The sequence below is a fragment of the Mauremys mutica genome, chromosome 4 (assembly GCF_020497125.1).
Source record: "Mauremys mutica isolate MM-2020 ecotype Southern chromosome 4, ASM2049712v1, whole genome shotgun sequence".
NCBI lineage: Eukaryota > Metazoa > Chordata > Testudines > Geoemydidae > Mauremys > Mauremys mutica.
Window position 1 is genome coordinate 144921274 of NC_059075.1, and position 21298 is coordinate 144942571.

Below are 21298 nucleotides of genomic sequence, written 5' to 3' on the forward strand. Positions count from 1 at the left end.
TTTTTAAAAAATGGAACTTTTTAGAATTGTATTTAGAGCCTATTTCCTATTCATTATTAACAAAGTTGGTAGAACCTCAATATTTTGCTCTACTAGATTTAGTTATCAGTCCGGTTTGTTGGCGTCTTTGTTAATTGTTTTTTCTGTACAGATTCGTTATATTTCACAAACCCAAGGCCTCCCAGCGGAGTATCTCCTGAGTGCAGGGACGAAAACAAGCAGGTTTTTTAACAGAGATCCAAACTTGGGATACCCACTATGGAGGCTAAAGGTTTGTGTCTCTCTTTAGCTTCAAAATCTGTTCTGATCCAAATCTCATTGTTACATGATTTTAATATGTTGTCAAGTGCCCTTTAGGTTGTAAATACCATTCAGATGTAGTTGATTTGTACATTTCCTTTTAGAAGCTGGACAAACCCCTAGCACGTTTCTATCAATAGCAACCGAGAGTGATATAGAGAGCAAAATGTGTGTGATAATGGCCATTTATTATGGAGTGCTCAGTCTGCATGTCAGAGATGACCTACTTCAGCTGCTGAGCAGCCTTAGGGGTGAAATGAAGTGTATTTCCTGGTAGTTTGTTAGTTGGGCTGTTGAAGGCTTTTAACCGAAACAAACTCCTGGTGAAAGCAGCAAAGAATGCTTTCCAAACTCCTGGTGAGCTCTTGGGAGAAACAGGCTTTCTTTGTGAAAGATTCGGAACAGACACGCGCCTTGTGAGAGTTTGGAAAATCTACTCTAGTTCTAGAGTCCTCCCGGGAGTTCCCCCAACAGAAGTGAAGGAGAATACTTGATATCACTGATGTTTCTAAATAAACAAGCAAAACAAAAAATGGCAAAAACCCACACCCTGGTTCTGGGGAATAAACTCCCAGGCCTCCTTTAGATCATAGAAGCAAAGGAGGCGAGAGGGCCATCTTATCCCCCTTAGAGTTCACTTTTACATGTCTCAGTTTGGCTTTTGCCCATATCCTAAATACTCCTGCTTCCACTGCTCTCAAATACCCTCTCAGAATCTGGCATTCACTTTGGTAGAACTCTTCTAGGATGGTGGAACATGAGCAGCTTTGGAGTCTGTCCTTGACCGATAGTCGGCTCAGGTTTGGCCACATTCTCCTCCAAGCCAGTATTTCAACTTGCAGTGAGTTGCTCCTACTGGGTCACGGAGCAGGGACCTGGTGACTGTTTATTCCTGCCCTACTTGCAAATGGTTTATTGCGTTTGCCCTCTAAAATAGGCAGAATGATTATATGGCCCAACCTTTTGGTCATTGGCTTTTCTTTGTTTTTATTTCAATCAAATATTAACACCAGGCTCCAGCTGATCCAAACAAATGTTTTATTTTATAGACTCCAGAAGAACATGAGTTGGAGACAGGAATAAAATCAAAAGAAGCTCGGAAATATATATTCAACTGTTTGGATGACATGGCGCAGGTGAGCCGGGGAGGCTGCTGGAAAATGAATAATGGCTAGAGGTGGTGCTAGGCATTGGGGGCCCTAAGCAGGGATATTCTCTCTCTCCCCCACCTCCCAACACATACCAATAGAGTGAATGGGGGCCCCCTTCAGCTGCTTGGGGCCCTACACGATTGGTTAGTCGGCTTCCGCGCAGCGCCGGCTCTGGTAATGATGCCATTTGAAACACACACATGTACAATGTAAAGGGGATTGTGAGGAGGAAACTGCTGTGGCTCAGAAGTCCTGACTCTGCTTGTTCCTCCCCCCAAACCCCTCATCCATTGTGAATGCTGGTGCCACTCTGCCAGTGGTAGCAATAGTGGGAGTGCAGTGCAGGCAAAGCAGCAGTATTGCTTTTACCTGCTCGAGCAGGCCTAGAAGGCCTGGTGGTTAAAATGCTGATGCCTTGTCTACACAAGTGGAACAGCGCTGTTAGCAACGGTAGCAAAGCCTTCAGGAAAAGGCTAGGGGGGAGACACACAGAGGTGTAACAGATCAGCATTTTCTGCCAAAAAAACTCCTTGAGTGCACATTCGAAGCTGCCTGAATCTTAACTGTGGAAACTGTTAGAGGCTAGCTTTAGCATTCCCTTTGCGTAGGATGACATATCTGCAAGGCATTGGGGAATCGAGCCCAATTGATTTCACCTCAGTGCACCAACTAAATATTGAAAAAGAATTCCGTGCATCAGTTAGAGTCAGATTTCTCTGCATTAGTGAATGTAGGCTGGGGAGGGAGAAACCCTTCACTGGTTATCGGCACTTTCGTAGGCTATGGAATTACCGATTTGTATAGCAGTGATGGATTTTACATTGACACTAACTGTTCTCGTTTTTTTGCTTTTTTTTTTCTTCAAAGGTGAATATGTCTACGGACTTGGAAGGGACAGACATGTTGGCAGAGAAGGCTGACCGAAGGGAGTACATTGATTTGTTAAAGAAAATGTTGACGATTGATGCAGATAAGAGAATTACTCCGCTGAAGACTTTAAACCATTCATTTGTTACAATGACCCATCTACTGGATTTCCCACACAGCAACCAGTGAGTTGGTGGCACTTTGGTTTTTGCATTGTTCTAGATGGATTTCTCAGCATGACACAGAACAGCATATCTCTAGTGTCCTGGCATGTCAGTCTAATCTGCCAGTTAAAAAGGAATATTACTGGGGGGTGGTTTCTGTTGTGTTCTTCTCTTCCAGTTTAGTTCCTTAGACTGAATTTGTGTTCTCCCAATTCACGAGACACAGCAGGAAGCTTATCAGGTGACTTTTTTTGGCTCACATAAATATTTTTCTCCACTAGTTAGGGGCTGTATTATTTAGTTTTGCCAGATCTCTGACATTCTTTGTGGCTGTAAAGCTAAAGGCATATACATGCACATGTAAAACAGTATTCTAAGAGCTATGTAAATCCCTTCCTTCTCTTTAACCCACTGCTTACTGTGGCGGATACACTGTATGTCCTGGTATTGTATGTGTAATATTTCCCTCACTCGTTCTGTTTCAGTGTGAAGTCCTGTTTTCAGAATATGGAGATCTGCAAGCGAAGAGTTAATATGTACGATACAATTAATCAAATAAAGAGCCCGTTCACAACACACGTAGCTCCTAATACAAGCACAAACCTAACGATGAGCTTCAACAACCAGCTCAATACGGTGCACAATCAGGTATGGGAGTCTTTTGCTTTGGGAAATGTTTTTGATGCTGCGGGCCAAATCCTGCTCTGCAAAGTGACTCCAGTGATGTTGGATACTTTGCATTTACACGTAATGTAGCTGAGCAGAACTTGCCCCTAAATTCATAGAACTGTGTTGCTGCCATATGAGAACCAGTTCTGAGTTTTAGTGTTCAAGTGTTGTTGCTACATACGAATTTAGACACGTTCTACACAAATGGTATTTTCAGGGATGTGTTAAAATTCCTTAGATAACATCTCGATTCGGAATTTTTTCCTCTGCTCATAAGGCTATAGAACTTAGAGATGGGGCAGACCTGTTAAGTCATACACCCCAGCTGGGGGCAGTGCAGGCTAGTTCAAGGACAGCTGACTCGTCGCTTCCCCACCTAGTGGTGGTGTTTATTTTTGAAGACACTTTTCAGAAGGTGCAGGCTGCCTTTGCGATTTCATTTTCCATATAGTTGGCAAGGCCAAACTGACACAGAAAGTTTCTCTGTTCTGTTACTTTGATTGTATTGGCCTGTCAGTCCAGAGGCATGAAAGGCAAAAAATAGAAAGTGGGTTCAAATACAGCTTTTTTCAGGTCTGTTTTCTCCCTTACCTTTATTTTAATTCTTTAGCTAATGTCACTTCATGCCAGGGTTCCGCTACCTGCAGTGGTTTGTTCCTGGGATATGGGGTACATAATACAAATATGCCCATTTGTAATGTTTTGTTTTCTAGGCCAGTGTCTTGGCTTCCAACTCTACTGCTGCTGCTACTCTTTCCCTGGCAAACTCGGATGTCTCGCTGCTAAACTATCAGTCTGCTCTGTACCCATCAACTGCAGCGCCAGTTGCAGGCGTAGCGCAACAGAGTGTTTCCTTACAGCCCGGAACCACCCAGATCTGCACACAGACCGATCCATTCCAGCAAACATTCATTGTTTGTCCCCCTGCTTTTCAAAGTAAGTGGAAAAACCTGTTGCTTTCTACTGGAGTTTCAGCCAAAGGAAAATAAAATCTTGTGATTTGGGCCAAGTAGAGAAACTCCAGGAGATCACTCTGTGGTCTCGCATGTGAATCTGAAACCATTGAAATCAGCCCAGGTGTGTATGTATGTCTGGTTCTCCTCTCCCAGGACACGCTTGGACAGGTGAGGGGAACATACCTGCCTGCTAGACAATCTTCAGTCACTTTATTGCTCAGCCATTTTTCCCCCCGAACGTAACACAACAGCATTCCTCAGGGCTATAGGAGTTTGACCCATCTGAGACTTAAGAAAACCTCTGAAATGTTTTTCATTCCCTGAACAACACCTCAATGCTCATGATGTTCTGTTTGACCTTTGGGTGGTCAGGGTTGCACATGCGCACAATCTACTTCCCATTGAGAAGCATGAGAAAGTTATGATGAAAAGAGGTTTAAGAGTCTGAAACTCAGGCCTAGACTAGAAATCCCTCCTGAGTCTTGTCTGTGAATCTGTTGGGGGGGGTGGGGGTAGAACTAGGTTCATTTTCATAGTGGAGCAGAAATTTATTTCTAGGCTTTGGTTTCTTGGCACCAAGAGCATTTGGAGAGACACTCTAGGGTTAGAAAATGCTTGGAATATGCACATGTGCTATCGCAGTTAAAATTTTCATCCCGACAGTGATTCCCTTAAATTTCTAGAATGAATTTGCACTCTTGGAATCTCAGTTCACTAGTGTTAATACAATTGTGCAGCTTGGTGGCAAGAAGTAAAAGAATGCCACTCTCAAAGAGATAAAGCTACACAGAATAAGAAATGCAGCTGCTGATTGTGAAGGCTTCTCCATCTGTATCTGGCTTGTGATAATATGGTAGGTTATGAATGAAGCAAAATATCTTGATAGAGCGAGTGCAGGACACAGTGGCCGCAGCATGCGGGTTGTATTTGTTTTTAGGTAGCATGGTAACGTTAGAAGTGTTTGACTGTGTTCCCCTCCAGATATGATTGAGGGGAGTGCATTTGGCTGGCTTGTATGCACCTGAGCTTTAGAGAATTCTCCAGTGCTATCTTGAGAATTTTAGGGACTTGCAGAGACTGTAATTGTTCATTAGCCAGGGCTTTATTGGTGGGTTGTGTCTGATAACTCCAGCTACACACCTGCCATCTCTGAAAGGTCCATCTAGTGCCAAATGCTTCCGAAGACTAGGAAGTCCACAGACAGTGAAGGCAAGCCGAGGTCTTTCAAGGGAGAATGTAGGTGCCAAACTGATCTGAAACATTCCATTTAAGTACTACTTGTAAAGTTAAGTCTTGTCTAGACTGTCAAAAATGACACTTGTAATGGTGGAGGAGCACCAGTGGAGCTGAACTATAGATCCCACTTTTGCCAGATTAGATGTACCTTTCAAAGAGCAGACAGGGAACATAACTCAGTGTGGACAAGGTATTTTCATGCACACAAGGATTTCAGTTACTGTAAAAAGGAAATAGAAGGGAACATGAAGGGAAGGGCATCAGGACCCAGTGGCACCAGATCATTTCCCCACGTACCCCAGTAAAGAATTTCTCTTCTCCTGGAGAGGGCAGCACCTTGCAGACACTAGTAGATGTATGGTTTGGCTTAGTTGTGACTTTAATTGTTTAGGTTGTGTTTCCTATACGTTGGGAGTGATTTATAATCTTTTAATGGGTGGCTGGAGGTGGTGTGTAAGTACAGTACATAAAGACTTCAGAACTCCAGAAACTATTCTTGTTTGTTTCCATTTAAGTATGGCATACTTAAACTGGGTGTTGTTTGGATTCAAGTTCTGCCTGGCCAGCAGAGTCTGAAAGCTTTCCCATCTCATGGCTGTGCAGTGACCTAAATTAAATAGGTAGCAATAGTCTCAGACCAGTTCTCACTGAACAGGTGTCCGTGTTGCAAAAGCCAAGACAGAAAGTGCAGCACTGTTACCAGCACTAATTCCCAGCAAAGCCTTACAGAAGGCGCAAGTGGCCATGTGTGGGGATGAATACGCCAAGCTTGTCATTCGCAGTGGGGAGCAGGTTGCTGTTGGACAAAGGGAACTGCTCTGTCTGGTGTGGGGTGCACCATTTCTGTGCCCCTGCAGGAAGGGGCCCCTCTTTCCCTGATGGCTGAGGCTGTGACTGTGTCTCCTGTTCATCCTGCTTTGGTTGGCAGGAATTAGAGTCTGAAAAAACATTTGAATAATAAAGAAATCGGTTTAACCATGGCTTCTTCCTTTTCCGAACAGCCGGACTTCAGGCCACTGCAAAGCATTCTGGGTTCCCAGTACGGATGGAGAATGCTGTTCCGATTGTACCACAAGCACCAGCAGCACAGCCGCTGCAGATCCAGTCGGGAGTTCTCACACAGGTAAGAACGGGGGTAACTGGAATTCCATCTAGTGCAAAGCACAGTCCAGCTTTGTTCTCTCCCGTTGGAATGGCAGCCATGTCTTGTTGGGAGCGTGTGTACGTGTAGGGGGGTCGTCTTTGTTATTAACAGAAATTTCAGAATGGATCAGGAGTTGGGGACCTGGATCCCAGTGATATATAGGTTCATATCAAACTCAAGTCTGCCTGGTTCTGCTGGGATATTGTAAGTCTTAACCTTATTTGTTACTTTGACACTTCACAATTCTCCTGTGCCAAGTGCCAGCCAGGAGGGACTGTTAGTGGAGTCCATAAGTGCTTTAGATTCTGATATTTGCGTAGAATATTGACGTGCCCTACCAATCTGCAGGCAGAGGATAATTACAAAACCAGGAGAGTAGTTTGTATTTCTTTATGATCACTGGCTGTGGGGTTTGGCCTTCCATAATGGGGTAAATATTTAGTCTCCTGAGACTTCCGTCTTCCTCTGGATGGGACTGCTGTTCAAAACGTTCGGCTCTTGTCTGGACAGAGGTACCTTTCTACATAAGGCAGGCTATCTGCTTAAAAGCCAGACAGCAAATTCCATAGGAAATTAATTGGTTTCTATGCATTATTTACCATGTGAAAAATGAGATCCCAGAAAACAAAAGTAAAGATTTGAATTATTGATGTTGTATATTCCCATCTTTAATTCAATTAAATTACTTTTGCATCCTCTTTTTTTGCATAATTGCATCCGTGACATACGTGGATGTGTTTCAGTGATTGTATTTATTTCCAAATGTGTTATCAGAAGTAATGATTACCTTTGAAATTTGAAATATATAGTCTGTTATTTTACAAAAACTTTAAACTCTTATTTGTCTTCTGCCATAAAAACAAAATTATTTCCAACAAAGCAGTGTTTTATTTAAATATGCAATGGGTACACAGTAATAAGCACATTTATTGTAGGACATTTTTGTACACTGGAGAATCCATCATCTTTATGGATAATACTATAATTTTACTAGTTTGCATAGTTTCACAGTTTCTGCTGACAGTTACATAGGGAAATAGTGTGCATACTCTTAATTGTAACGGCCAAGAAATTTGGGGGAAGTATATCACAGTGACTGGTCTAGTCATACAGGAGCAATTTTAGGCAATAAGTTGTAATTTATTTGTTCAGTTCAAATAATTGAGGTAGCATTTGATGATGCATGCGTTTGGTTTAGTATAGTTGCACAGGTCACAGTATTCAATGAACAGAATCATCTTAAAGGAAGCCATCATGAAGCAGACCATTCCTGCTGCTCTTCATGATAAAGTACCAAACTGCAGTTAAAAAAACCCAAAACGAATGAAATGATTTTATGGATTAGGTTTGTTTCTCGGCAATCTCTCCATGATTGATTAATGTTAATTTCTAGTCATCTAAAGACCCCAGTGACTAAGATTATTAAAGTTCCTAAGTTTATCCTTTCCTGAGAATACTGTACACGAAATAAGCCTGTGTATGATTATATATGATGTATTACATCAGCAGTGCAGCATATATCACTATGGCCCAATACAGTATATACAAGAGATGGCCTGGAATACACACATCTAGGATCCACCCAGAATAAAGTAGTATAAAGTTTGAACCAGTTTTGTGAAGCTGGTTCCTGTGTCCCTCGCGCTCCCCTCAGGAATGTTTGCCAGTTGGTCATGTTAGCCCACCTGGAGGGTCAGAGGGAGTAGTGGTTTGAATACATACGTTTGACTGCTGAGAGACATTGGAGAGTTGTTAGTACCAATAGGTTGAGAGCCTTTCTGGCCCTATTGCTGAACCCAATTAACCTGCCTCAGGACGTGTGTTTCACTCACTGCCTAATCTACGTTTCAGGGAAGCTGTACACCACTAATGGTAGCAACTCTTCATCCTCAAGTAGCCACCATCACGCCGCAGTATGCGGTGCCCTTTACTCTGAACTGCGCAGCCGGCCGGCCAGCGCTAGTAGAACAGACGGCTGCAGTACTGGTAATTGCCTCCCTTGATTGTGTTCACTAACGGAGTTTTTGTTTTAACTTAGACTTGCAGAGGGCATGGAAGCATGTGCCATCTTGTGGCTGTGTTCTTGCTACATCTTAATGTCTTGTTGTTTTCCTCCCCAACATTGCTGACGCACTGTCTGACTCTGATGTTTAGTGTGGCTCTAAAGAATCCAGATCCATTGACTGTTGCTCTTTACTAGTCTAGTATTACAAAGCTCTTCTCCTAAACTCAGAAGAGCTGTAATCCTATTTGTCTTTTGCTTACTGTCCTATCTTTGCCTTTTAATTGTTGAAAACAAAGGAAACGGCCTTTAGGTTGACTCTGCTACAGGTACCTGGATGGCCAGAATTTGAACCAGTTGGCAAGTTAGCTGCATTTTTTGTTTTAAAGCTTCTTTGCATGTAGAACTGTTTCAGGTGCTTAAGCTCAGGTTAAAACCTCTAATAATAGCAAGTACTTTTTAATTGATTCCTAACCAAGAAACATTAACCTTCATTGAATATTGACAATAATTCTCTGACCTTTCATTATCTATAACCAATCACTGGCAGCTTGCATCACCCAAAGAAAGATGTTGCTCACCACAGATGCTTTTTGTTCTTATTACATTTTGTGGTTGAAATTAAAGGTGAGCTCTAGCTTTTTACATGGCAGCAGTTTCTCAGGCTAGTTCTGATTAAGCTCAATGTCCAACTAACAGGGGCTATGGGAGGGGGTGCACCTGGTTTTAAAATCTGTGCTTTCAAAATTGTTGCCCTCTGAATTTGTCTGGTATCTGCATCAGAATTGACCCGACAGATGTCACAAGCCAGTCATTTTAAAACCCCAGAATCAGATCAGTGAAGTGTATGGAAACATTACAATGCACTTTAAGTCCTTCTGTCCTCACATGTCTTTCAAAGCACACTCCATTTCTTACATAAACCATTTTGTCTTTTTGTGGCTTTAAAGCAATAACTTATTAGCATTTTTTTGCCCAAGCTGGAGACTCATTTTGGGGTGGAATTTGCTCAAGCGGGAGCTCTGGCCTTACTCTGACTAGTGACTTAAGCTTGGCCAGTCGAGTGTCTGCTACTAGCCACAACATTAAATGCTCCCCGTTTTTGAGGATGGAAAGGCAGGCAAGTGGGTTCTGGTGGATCACAGTGGTGTGTACAGAAAGGACCCAAAGGATCTTATCTCTCTTCCACCTCTTCTCCAATTCTGCTTGCTGAAGGGTTGCCATTGAAAATGGCAGGAGTGGATGTAGCAGAGCACAGGCACTATTAAGTGATTGGTGACTCTTTCAAAGTGCATTTAGGTTTCCGAGCTAACAGGCCAATTAGATCTGCTCTTCTTTCCGTGTGCAGTGGACTTGGGCGCTTCACTCCCCTGTACCTCAGGAGGAGACCAGAGCCATCTGTCTTCAAACTCAGAGCCTGGATTCTAATTTTCTCCAGAGAATTTGATATTTCCATTTGCTTTCCCAGAGTCTTTGGCCCAAACTGCTCACCTTTAGTGCTTCCAACACTTCTCTCTTTGCTTCTTAACTTACGTTTGCATTAGCCATTTGCTAAGCTTTGCCTATTTTTGTCCTTCCTCTGTCAAAACAGTTCGTCGCTTGGAAGGCCTGGTTTCTGCCTCCCGTTGGGAAGTTAGATTTCGCTCTGTATTAAACTCTCTGCTTTGTCTTGTGCAGGTGTTGGCTTTTGGAAAGACGCATGGTGTGACTTTTAACATATTTCTCTTTTTTATTATTCTGCTTATGTTGGCAGAGGTGTTAGCAGTTCTCTGCTTGAAGGCTTCTTGTTTGGAACCAGTATTTGTAATAAGTGGATCTGTTACTTGCAGAAATATTTTGTTTAAAACAGCAGGTGTTTGTGGTTTTGCAGTTTAAACTGCAAGAAATAGAACCATGTGTGTTCTACATCGTAGAGCTATTGTACTGCAGAAGCATATTACCAATTTAGACTGAAAAGCCAGTATCCCTATGACCTGAAAGTGGGTGGAGTTTAAGCATCTCACATGTGACAAACACAGCAAGAGATGCTTTTTTTAATTTTTAAATATATTGACTGTTTTTTTTTTCCCCTTCGGCAACTAAATCCAAGTGGTAAAAAGTCAATATTCGTAACTAGATTTTTATTTCTGGGTCATAGATGAACTCATTTGCAAAAAGCCAATGTTGGACTCCACTTATCTAGACTACTGAAACCTGCGTTTCGCTCCATTTCCTCAGTCTTTTTGTAAACTATGAAAACATATTGAAAATGTGGCCTAGACCCTTCGGTAATAGTGCTTGAATCAGGGGAGACTGGCATTTCTGCCATTACCCCACTTCCTCTCTCCACTGCTGGAGAAGAGATTGGGGAGGAGCAGAGAGGTTTCTGTTGCCTTGGCTTCCCCTCAGTTTGAGCACTATAAACAACGTGTTTGTGAAACAGCTGCTGAATGGGCTAAATGGCTTCCAAATTGAACGACTTCATTGAAGATTCTTTCATTGTATTGTCCTTAGAACCATCTCAGATGCACTTGTTCCTTAGTAATGGCCTCTTAGGTGCTCAGCAGAAATGGCCCCTAGTATTCTGGTGGATGTAGTCTACCCACTTCCTGGCACTCTTTCTGCAGTACAGTCTAAACACCATCCTCTTCCCCAGGTGACGTTTGTGATAGAAAAGGTGGACAAACTGGCTGAGGAAGTTTGTTTCTCTCGTTTTCTCGTTCTCTTCCGGTAGTGAGGCCATGGGAGGAAGTGCAATCACATACCTTTATCTCTGCAAGTTAACAATCTGCACAGCTGATTCTGTTGTTTGGAAGAGTCTTTCTCGCTACTCTTGGAAGCTGAAGCTTAGCGAGTCCCTCTTTCTGTTTTGTTGTTTTGCAGCAGGCCTGGCCTGGAGGGACCCAACAGATCCTGCTACCTTCCACCTGGCAGCAGCTTCCAGGGGTCGCACTGCACAATTCTGTTCAGCCCACAGCTGTGATTCCAGAGACGATTGGAAGCAACCAGCAGTTAGCCGACTGGAGGTAAGGGTCTGTGTTAACGCAGAAGGGCTCCTGAGCCCAGTGACATGATGGCATAATTTGTAGCAGGTAAGTGTTTCTGTCATTAACAGCTTCTATGTCACCTATGCCAGTGCCACCATTGTCAGGACTAGGACTAGTACTATTGAAATGTGCAGCCTACATCTGAAGCGTCACAGTGCTTGTACCAGTGTGTTAGAGAGCTGCTTCCGGCCTGGAAGATCTAGTAGGCATGTGAGCCGGTGCAAACCCACAGACCTGCCTGAGAGCGCCGCTCCCCACATTCCTGCCTGCACTGTGCGCTCCCATGGTACCTGCAGCCCAGTCAGCATTTGGGTCTCTCTCCCCTGTAGGAACGCACATTCCCATGGAAGCCAGTACAGCACCATCATGCAGCAGCCCTCCTTACTGACCAACCACGTGGCTCTAGCTACTGCGCAGCCTCTGAACGTTGGAGTTGCTCACGTTGTCAGGCAGCCGCAGAGCAGCGGCCTCGCAGCAAAGAAGAACAAACAGCCAGCACAGAGCACAGCCAAGTAAGGAGCCCTCCCTGCTGACCCTTCGACACACTGGGGGGAGATGTGCAGATCCTGGGGCGCTAGCATCTTGCTCACATAGGGGCTCTGTCTGTAACTGGTTTTAGTGAGCTGCCAGCTAAGGGCTGAATGCTGAACTCCTTCCTCAGGCAATCTTCACTGCAGTGGGAGGGCAGGGACTGTCCCCAGGTGTGTGCATTGCATTGTCGGGGCCTCAAGGTATTATGTAGTACAGTCGGGGCTCTGAACAAGGGAGGACCAGAGGAGATCCTCCTGCACTAAGGGGAATTCCACCCCTTTAATCCTGCGCACTGCGCGCTGGGACTTAGAACTCAACACCCATCAGGTCAGGAGAGCCAGGAAAAGCTCCATCAGCTCTGGGGCTTTTCTTTTCCTGCTGGCCCCAGGGCCTGGGGAGCTCTGGCACAGTCTGTCTGTCTCTAGGTGGGCAGCATGGTTTGGCCACCGAACAACCTCCTTGTCTTGCCCTGTTGCTTCCTGCAGGCCCACCGCTGCACTGGAGGCCGTGCCTTCCCAGGTCTACTCATTGATTGGGAGCAGCCCCCTTCGTGCTGCCTCCTCCTCCAACGCGCTCATTGCAGTGCAGGAGCAGCACCAGCCCATCGTAATCCCAGACACGCCTAGCCCACCCGTCAGCGTCATCACCATCCGCAGCGATACCGACGAAGAGGAGGACAACAAATACAAGCCCACAAGGTAGAGAGTCTGTCTTTAGAGCTAATAGCATTTCACCCTGAGCTAGGCGCAGCCTGCACGCTGCCACTTGACCCCAAGAGGATGCTAATGGGAGGAGAAGAGCACCGGGATAGAAAAGAAAAACACATGCAGAGCGGTTTGTCAGGCTGGGCTAAGAAATCTGTGCAGTGGAATCTCTGATGTGAGGCACAGAACATCCCATCAAGCCTCTGTGCAATTTGGCTTTTCCACTAACTCGAATTACCATGAAGTTCTGGATAAGGGGAGAGAGCCATGGCAGGGCCCAGGTTGCGCCCTGTGGGCACTCCAGGTAAGTGAGTATGGTGTGTTTTCTCCCCTAGCTTGGGCATGAAGCAGAGATCCAATGTCATCAGCTACGTTACCGTGAATGACTCCCCAGACTCAGACTCCTCCCTCAATAGCCCCTACACCAGCGATCCGCTCTCTGCTGTCAGGAGTGCTGGGGGGGTGCTGGAGCTGCCTGTCAGGGGAGCGGCCGACAGCTCCAGCTCCCGCACCATCATCGTCCCACCTCTGAAAACACAGCTGACCGACTGCATCGTCGCCACACAGGCTTCAGGTGGGTGCCCACTCTGACACAGGCTGGCAGGTCCTGTCTTTATCTGTAGCTCTGACAGCACTGTCTCCTTTGTCAGAATAGCCAGGACTAAGTTGTAGGCAGCTAGTGTTCTGTGCTGGCTCGTAGCTGCTGCCCTCAGATTCTAGAAATCTGGGTCTGTTAAGATTCGCTGAGTATAAAAGGATTTCCATTGGGTTATTGGCAGCAGTTCCCCCAGGAGCCGATTGCAGCATGTTACTCAGATCTCTGGGAAATGCCAGCATATTATTGAATCATCCAAGTGTGACACTGAAACGGCAAGGGAAGGGCCCCTGCATTGTTGAAGGTACGCAAGCTGAGGAGGTCCTAGAATGAGTTGGAGAAGAATGGACTAACCCGCTTGTGTTTTTCAGGCATTCTGAGTAGCATCAGCAAGACCAAACCAGTGGCATCGGTGAGTGGGCAGTCATCAGGATGCTGTATAACACCAACCGGGTACCGGCCACCTCGCATGGTGACTGGTGGTGTGCAGCCACTCAACCTTAGCCAGGTAAGCAAGGCTGTGGCTCTTGCTTTGTCTTCTGCTGGCTTCTGAATGTCCCTGAGGCTTATTAGTACCAAACAGGACACTGTCAGACTGGACCCTGTGTTATGGGGAGGGGAAAAGGGCTGGTTACCAGTGACAGAAGCGCCGTAGCTGCTTCCTCGTTGTTGGCGTTAAGTAGCTGGTTCTGGTTCAGTCCTTGACAGTTCAGTATGGCATAAAACCTGCGCTCTCTCCTGTGGGGGTGTCTCCTGGCACTTGGAAGGGGGCCAAGCAGTGCACAGCTCCTACCCTTGCCATGCTGGGGAAGGAGGTACTAGGTGGACTGGCTTAGCCTCTGGAGGGAGGACTTCTCTGCACCTCCCACCCACCCCCTTGAAGATCTCGCCAGGTACCAGCCCAGAGATGCTCTGATGAGCTATATGCGCATTCCCTTCCGGGTCCTGAGCCTGGCCTCGCTTCAGCTGGCGCCCCTGGCTCTCATGTTTGACTCAAGCTCAGATCGTCTGATCGCAACAGAGCAGTGCCAGGCGCCTCCAGCCAGGCTTCTCGGACTCCATGTACACATAGCCTCCACTCCGCCTTCGTCAGCTGCACCAACAGTGGCTGCTGTGCAACCAGCCCTGCCTGCCAGATCCCTGCAGTGTGCTCAGCGCCTGCCCAGACGGGAGCCTTGGCTATGGCACCAGAAAGGCTGCGGTTCCACCTCTACCCCCGGGAACAGTCTGACTTATCTCCATAGTCAGTGAGAACTGCCCTTCCTCAGGCTGCCAGTCTCCTGGTGCTTCCTGCAGAGCCTTATGAGCCCTGCACCATGAGTGCTTGAACGTCCCCAGTGCAGGGCCTGCCCATAGCTGGTTTTCCTCCCCCACTGACAGGCGTCACATGGGGGGTGCCCACTCACTTCACTGATTTTTCTCCTTTGTAGAACCAGCCGACGCCAGTGTTGGCCTCACAGGAGAGAAGCGGAAATCCGGCTCCACGCAGGCAGCAAGCGTATGTGGCTCCCCTCCCATCAGCTATTTCTCAGGCTCCCTACACGTTCCAGCACGGCAGCCCAGCTCATCCCCACCTGGCAGCAGCTACAGCGAGCACACATCTTCCCAGCCAGCCCCACATGTACACCTATGCTCCGAGCACTGCTACAACCCTGGGCTCCACAAATTCTCTCGCTCATCTCTTCTCCCCTCAGGGCTCTTCCAGGCACGCCACGTATGCTGCCCACCCTAGCACTCTTGTCCACCAGGTACCAGTGAGTGTCGGGCCCAGCTTGCTGACTTCTGCAAATGTCCCACCTGCCCAGTACCAACATCAGTTTGCTACTCAGTCCTATATTGGTGCTTCCAGAGGATCTGCTATATACGCTGGATACCCGCTGAGCCCAACAAAGATCAACCAGTACTCATACTTGTAGTTCAGGGGCTGCCCTTGGTTGGTAGGGTTTGCAGTAATTGTGACTAGCCCACTCTGGGGAGAGCTGGGTTCTGCTACAGGCCTGGAAAATTCAAGGAGGTTTTCAGGTGAACCTTTACCTGGTGTTGACTGTACTCTCGTCATCTCCTCTAAGTCTGGATTTACCATGTATGACTATGTCTCTGCTTGGGGAATTCAGCCACTAACTTGGCAGCATCCATTGGTACCAGTACAAAGGCCATTGATTAAGATTTTAAACTTTTACTTAATTTTTATAGATGCTTTTAAAAAGGTCACAGTCCAATTTATTTAAAGCTATTCTGATATTATGGTAATCGGAGGAGAAAAGGAAAATCAATGTCTCTAAAGACAAATGCTGATTTTTTTTATCTCTTATAATTTAAACAGATTAGCAGATTATATTTTAGCAGCTTGCACAAATCCGAATTGCCACTAAAAATAGAATGCACATTTATCTCAGTAAGTTGCTAGAGCAGATTTCAAACTTCAGTTTAATATTTTCAAGTTTTTCTATAATTCATTTTCTCACTAGAAGATTACTGTTTCTGCAAAAGCAATTACATCTCTATTTGTCACTGTCAACATTTTCTGTTTACTTTCCTGCTTTGTTTAAGGGTCTGATAGAGGCAGCTATCTTGTACTAGCAACCTAATATTCAAAAGTCCATTTAAACCATGAAATCTTCATTTTGTCTCGTAAAGTCTGAATATCCATAACGCAGCTGGGTTTTTATCATTGCAGAAGCTATGAAATTAAGTTTTTCATTTATATGCAAGATCTCACTGCATAACGTAACACGACGGCTTTGCCAAAACGCTGTGTTCTTCAGCTGAGAATTGATAGTGCTGCGTTGCTCTCTTGAGTTTGGTTTCTTTGGAGTATTGGACACTGGCCCTATAATGGAGCTGGATTCCTCTCACAGAAGCACAGGGCTTTTGTTTCTTTTCTTTTCTTTATCTTTTTCCTTGCATGACTCATTTAGGAGGGAGCTGAACAATCTGAAATACAGTGAAATAATGACATGTACAGCTTTTTATATTCCGGTGAGCCTCTCCTCCTGGGTATGCTAGCAGCCAGCTTTAAAGCGCTCTTATTAAGACTTGCATACAGTAAGTGCATGTAGGAATTGAGGGGGAGAGGAGGGAAGGAAAAAAAAATCCAGATTTTAAAGTTTATTACTGAATTTAAAACTATTTTAGAAGTTTTGTAATGGTGGTGTTTTAATATTTTACATGAAATGAAATATGTACATATTGATTAGAGAAAAAATATAACAAGCAAAACTTCCTGCTCACCCCAAATGTTCGGTCTTTGTAATCAAAATGTGTAGTGATTATACTTGAACTCTGTACCTAGTGTTTGTCTAAATCTTAAACGTTCCTGGGGATGAAATTGATGTATCCTTTGTATTTAAACCAAAATGATACGTCAGAATGTATGTGAATTAATGCAATCATTATTGCTCATCACTGTAGCACTGAGAGAGAGAGAACGTAGAGCCTCCTGAGAGAAAAGGATACCTTCTGATTTGTTTTGCACAGGTATGTGTGATGAAGAATTGTTTGATGTGTCCCCTTATTGTAGTGCCTTAAATGATGATGTAGTGTGAATAGAGTTTACAGTGAGCTTGCCTTATGAGGGACCAGCAAGCCCCCGTTGAATTGAAGCAATTCACTAAGCTTATCATAGCAAGAATAGCAGGATGTTGCATAGACGCATTGTTCTCCATTTTAATGCTAACATAAAAGGCTACATTTTTGTTTGGAGTGAAGCAATGTTTTCTTAAGCTTTCCTTGAAATGGCACATATACTGTTAGATGTCTGTCGGTGCATTTCAAATAGGGTAGTGCTGGGAATGCATTGGAATATTTAGTCTGATATTGCAGAAGTGATTAAGTATGTGCAATCACTTTATTAGATTAGAGTGTGATGTTACCGTTCCCTGTGTTACTAGCAGACGTTTCTTGTAAAATATTGCTAGCTTGGTGACAGAATGTTTATACCAAAGAGAGCGTGCTATAAAGCACATAACATAACAATACCATTAAAAAAATTTATATTTCACCGGCTAATGTGGAACTGTTAGGAAGGTTTATTAGCTGTAGCACTAGTGTTATGAGGAATACTCCATTTGGGTAACCTGGGTGGTTTTGAAACTACACTTTGTTTCCTTGGGTCTGTCGAACTAGGAATTATTTTGTGACCTTCAGTACAGAGATAAGCATCTTGGCCAAATGGATAATGAACTGGCTTGAGCAGTGGTATTGCTGCAGCAATAAGAGGTTTTTGCAGCCTTGAACCCCCCAGTTCCATCCAAGTTGAAAACAGGCTAGTTCTGTGACTGGTGCATGACATGAGGGTGTCCAGAGGGGCAGAAATTCAGTTCTGAAGTTCCACATTACTGGGATAGGAAGGTGTAGGCTGGTCTGAAATTGATCAGCTGTAAGAGGTTTGGTGTCTCTTTCATAGTAAGGACTTTGGAACTGGATGGGAGCGATTAGCAACGTCACTAACCAGAAGTCATCGTCTAGTGTATTTTCTGTCACAGCACTCCCCAAAATGTGGGGATAACTGAGCAATCCCAACACTTCCCGTCACTGGTGGTGCCAATGCTCTGTGTTGCTGTAACATTATCCAAATGTTTCTCACTTAGTGCCAAGCACTTCCTTATTTTGTCCGTGTTGTGGCTTGTGTTCAATACTTCCCCTCGAGACAGATACCTCTTGGATACAGAGTTGTGCCTTTCCTTCACAAGGCAAACAAACGCCAACATCTGCATTACATGAAAACTTTTCACCCAGTTTCACAAAGAGTTCAGTAAAGTGTTTCTTGGGAAGTTCTTAAGAAGAGAATAATAACCAAGGCCTCTAACAAAATGAGCTAATCAACTGGGGACAAGCCTTTGTTTAAAAAGAAACTAAAAAAACCAGCACCTCTTAAATAGATTAAAAAAACAACAACTGCCAAATTTATCTACTAAGAACATTCTCATCTCTTCCACTGATTCAAACATCCCTCAGCACTGGAAAAAGGAGGATGAGATGGGACCTGCATAAATGAGATGTCACATACTAACACCTAGGGTACATCCAGCTTAAACTGTGATACACACTGTTTAAAAACCCCACAGGGCTAGGCTCTGATCTCATCACTAGATTTACAGTGGTGTAACATCAACATGTGGCCCACAGTGTGTGTTGCTCTGTCAAGTGTATGCTAAAGATTCAATTCTGAGGAGGTGCAGCCTTTCTCCCAGTGCACTCCAGCCCATGCGGCCCCAGTGAAGCATTAATGACTGAGTGGCCTCATTGTCACAGCTGGTTTGCATCGTGTGTAACCAGACATGCTATTTATGAATATACATTTGTCCTTTCTTTAACTATGAGCAATTAGCTGGAATTTGGGATTCACCTTTTGAATTACAGATAACTCGTCCCATCTAGATTCATTCTTGTGATTCACAAACTGTGTTTAATTAGAGTTGTTCCTGTTCGCTGACTTGCATTCACAGCTGTGATACCCTACTGCAGAAGCAACTTCAGAGCTTTTCTGCTTAGCACCTAGTTGACTGATGCAGTAATTTACCTCTGATTCAGCAATTCTTTTTTTTTTTTTTTTAAGTACACAGAACTAAATTGCTTCTAAATGACAGGATTGGCACAGCCCTGCTTTCTCTTTAATTTAAACTTATGAATGGTGCCGCATGTCTACATGGTTGTTTGTTTGTTGCTAAACTTTATTATAATGTGTGATTTCAGATTCAGCTTGAAATATATCTATCTCACTACATGTAGCAGTACATTATATGTAATGTTAGTATTTCTGCTTGAATCCTTGATATTGCAATGGAATTCCTACTTTATTAAATGTATTTGATATGCTAGTTACTGTGTGAAATTTAACTTTCTTTTATGGTTGTGCTCTTCCTTTTTAAATCCGCTAGATACAGGTAGTTTCTGACATTTACTGATCTATGTTTGTATTGCCGATGTACTTAGGGGGTATGTAAAAATCATTTTAACAAAAGAAATATAGATATTTAAAAATTTAATACTAACTATATGGGAAAAGGGTCCATTGTGAAAACACAGTTTATCTTTGGATTCAGTGTTTGTCTTTGGTTTTACAAAGTAGCTTGTATTTTAAGTATTTTCTACATAATATGGTAAAAATGTAGAACAATTGCAATGCATCAATAAAAGGGTTAATTTTCTGTTCTCTATTCACTTGGCCGTTTCTGAGACTATCTAGGATCAATGCAGAGCCCTGCCCCTTTTCAGACAGCTGTAGCTTCCAGCTGCACCCTCTAACTATCTGACCAAGCACGGCTCATTGCTCAGTTCTGTGTTCTACATGCCCAACAGTGAGCAGCAAAACACCCTCGATAGAAAGCATAGCTGGGGCCTCTCCCAAACTGGTTACAGGATTAGATGTTAAAAACCGAGCTCTTGCTAGCTCCGAGCTGATGGTACGGGTCCAAGCCCAGGGTGTTGTGTAACAGTTGGGAGGTGCTCTGGTATCCTTGACCAAAATTTTTTACAGCTGTGCATGATGCTAGGAGCAAGTTGGGTGGCTGGCTGGCTGCATCCCGGTCATGCTACGTATGTAACTATGTGTAAAGGCTTTGGGCTCCCTTGGCATGGAGGCACCTTGGGCTTGATTTTCAGAGTTCCTGAGCAGCTGCACTTCCAGCTGCAGTCAGTGGGAGCTGCAGGCACTCGGCACTTCTGAAGAATCTAGCACTCTGAGTGAACAGCCACATGAGAAGGGAGAAGCTGGCATTTCCTTGAGCTGTGACATTCTGGTTGCTGCTGCCATGGAACACACCAATGATTAACCTGATATCCTGCAACCTCACTGAAGTCAATGGTGCTGCTTTGGCGGCGTAGGAACTGGGTCCACAATAAGCTGAAGTCACTGGGACAGACTCTCTTTTAACCCAGAAGAGGCAGAGGATTCTTCAGTAGGTCTGTGTAACAAAGCCCCTGGCAGATCATCTGGGGTCTAAAGCCAGGACCTCTTGAAGTAGACAGCTGGGTGCTCCCCAGACAGCTGCCTGCATGGTGCAGCAAAAGAGAGACTGAGGCATAAATCAGCAGAGAGCACATGGCAAGACTCCACTTTGATTATTGGGCTTCCATCCAAGGTGAGTATTTTGGAGACATCATTCTGCTACTGCAAAAGCTTTTAAAGGAACAGCTTTTTCCAAATTGCTCAATAGAACAAGTGGCAATTATGAAACTGAATCATACCCCCCTCCTCATCCCCAAGTCCTCTGGCTGTTCCTAGCACCTGGATCAGAGGTGCAAAGTGCACGCTCTCATGTTAGTCCAAATTTTACCATGTAATTTTCAGCCTGACTGGGGTGATGACAGTTCTGGGCAGGTTGCGTGTTTTATAAGTGCCTCACATGGTCTCTCACTGACCTGTCTGTCCATCATTCACATGGGGTTACATTTTCTTACTGTGTTTGCCCTGAGGAATATTTTCAGTTAGAATCATCGAAATGTCGGTCTGGAAGGGCCCTTGAGTGGTCATCACATCGTCCAGCTCCTGCACTGTGGTAGGACCAAGTGAACCTAGTGTTTGTCCAACCTGTTCTTAAACACCCTGAATGACGGTGATTTTACAAGCGCCCTTGGGAACGTATTCCTGTGCTTAACCACTCTTGCAGTTAGAAATGTTTCCCAATATCTAACCTAAATCTTCCTTGCTGCAGATTAGGCTCATTCTTGTCCTACCTTCAGTGACATGGAGAACAGTTGATCACCGTTCTCTTTATAACAGCCCTTAACATATTTGAAGATTTATCAGGTTTCCCCCTCAGTCGTCTTTTCTGAAGACTAAATATGCCCAGGTTTTTAACCTGTCCTCATAGATCAGATTTTTTTAAACTTTATCACTTTTGTTGCTCTCCTCTGGACTCTCTCCGATTTTCTTAAAGCATGGCACCCAGTCCTCCAGCTGAGGCCCCGCTAGAATGAGTGGAGCTGGACAATTAACTCCCATGTCTTATA

General features: G+C 44.5%; 1 protein-coding gene across 4 annotated transcripts in view; it reads left to right on the forward strand.

Annotated features, from left to right (window-relative positions):
- Positions 1-19503, forward strand: part of HIPK1 (homeodomain interacting protein kinase 1) — a 35301-nt gene extending 15798 nt beyond the window's left edge. For 3 of the 4 annotated variants that reach the window (XM_045014295.1, XM_045014294.1, XM_045014293.1), the window contains exons 4-16: positions 152-271; positions 1350-1436; positions 2319-2503; positions 2968-3130; positions 3865-4087; positions 6345-6466; positions 8339-8473; positions 11352-11494; positions 11845-12027; positions 12532-12744; positions 13086-13324; positions 13717-13853; positions 14776-19503. In XM_045014295.1, coding sequence (XP_044870230.1) covers positions 152-271; positions 1350-1436; positions 2319-2503; positions 2968-3130; positions 3865-4087; positions 6345-6466; positions 8339-8473; positions 11352-11494; positions 11845-12027; positions 12532-12744; positions 13086-13324; positions 13717-13853; positions 14776-15261 — 2436 coding nt within the window. In that variant the 3' untranslated portion in view covers positions 15262-19503. The remainder of the gene's footprint in view (positions 1-151; positions 272-1349; positions 1437-2318; positions 2504-2967; positions 3131-3864; positions 4088-6344; positions 6467-8338; positions 8474-11351; positions 11495-11844; positions 12028-12531; positions 12745-13085; positions 13325-13716; positions 13854-14775) is intronic. The other variant, XM_045014296.1, reaches the window with a different exon arrangement.
- The last annotated feature ends 1795 nt before the right edge of the window (positions 19504-21298 follow it).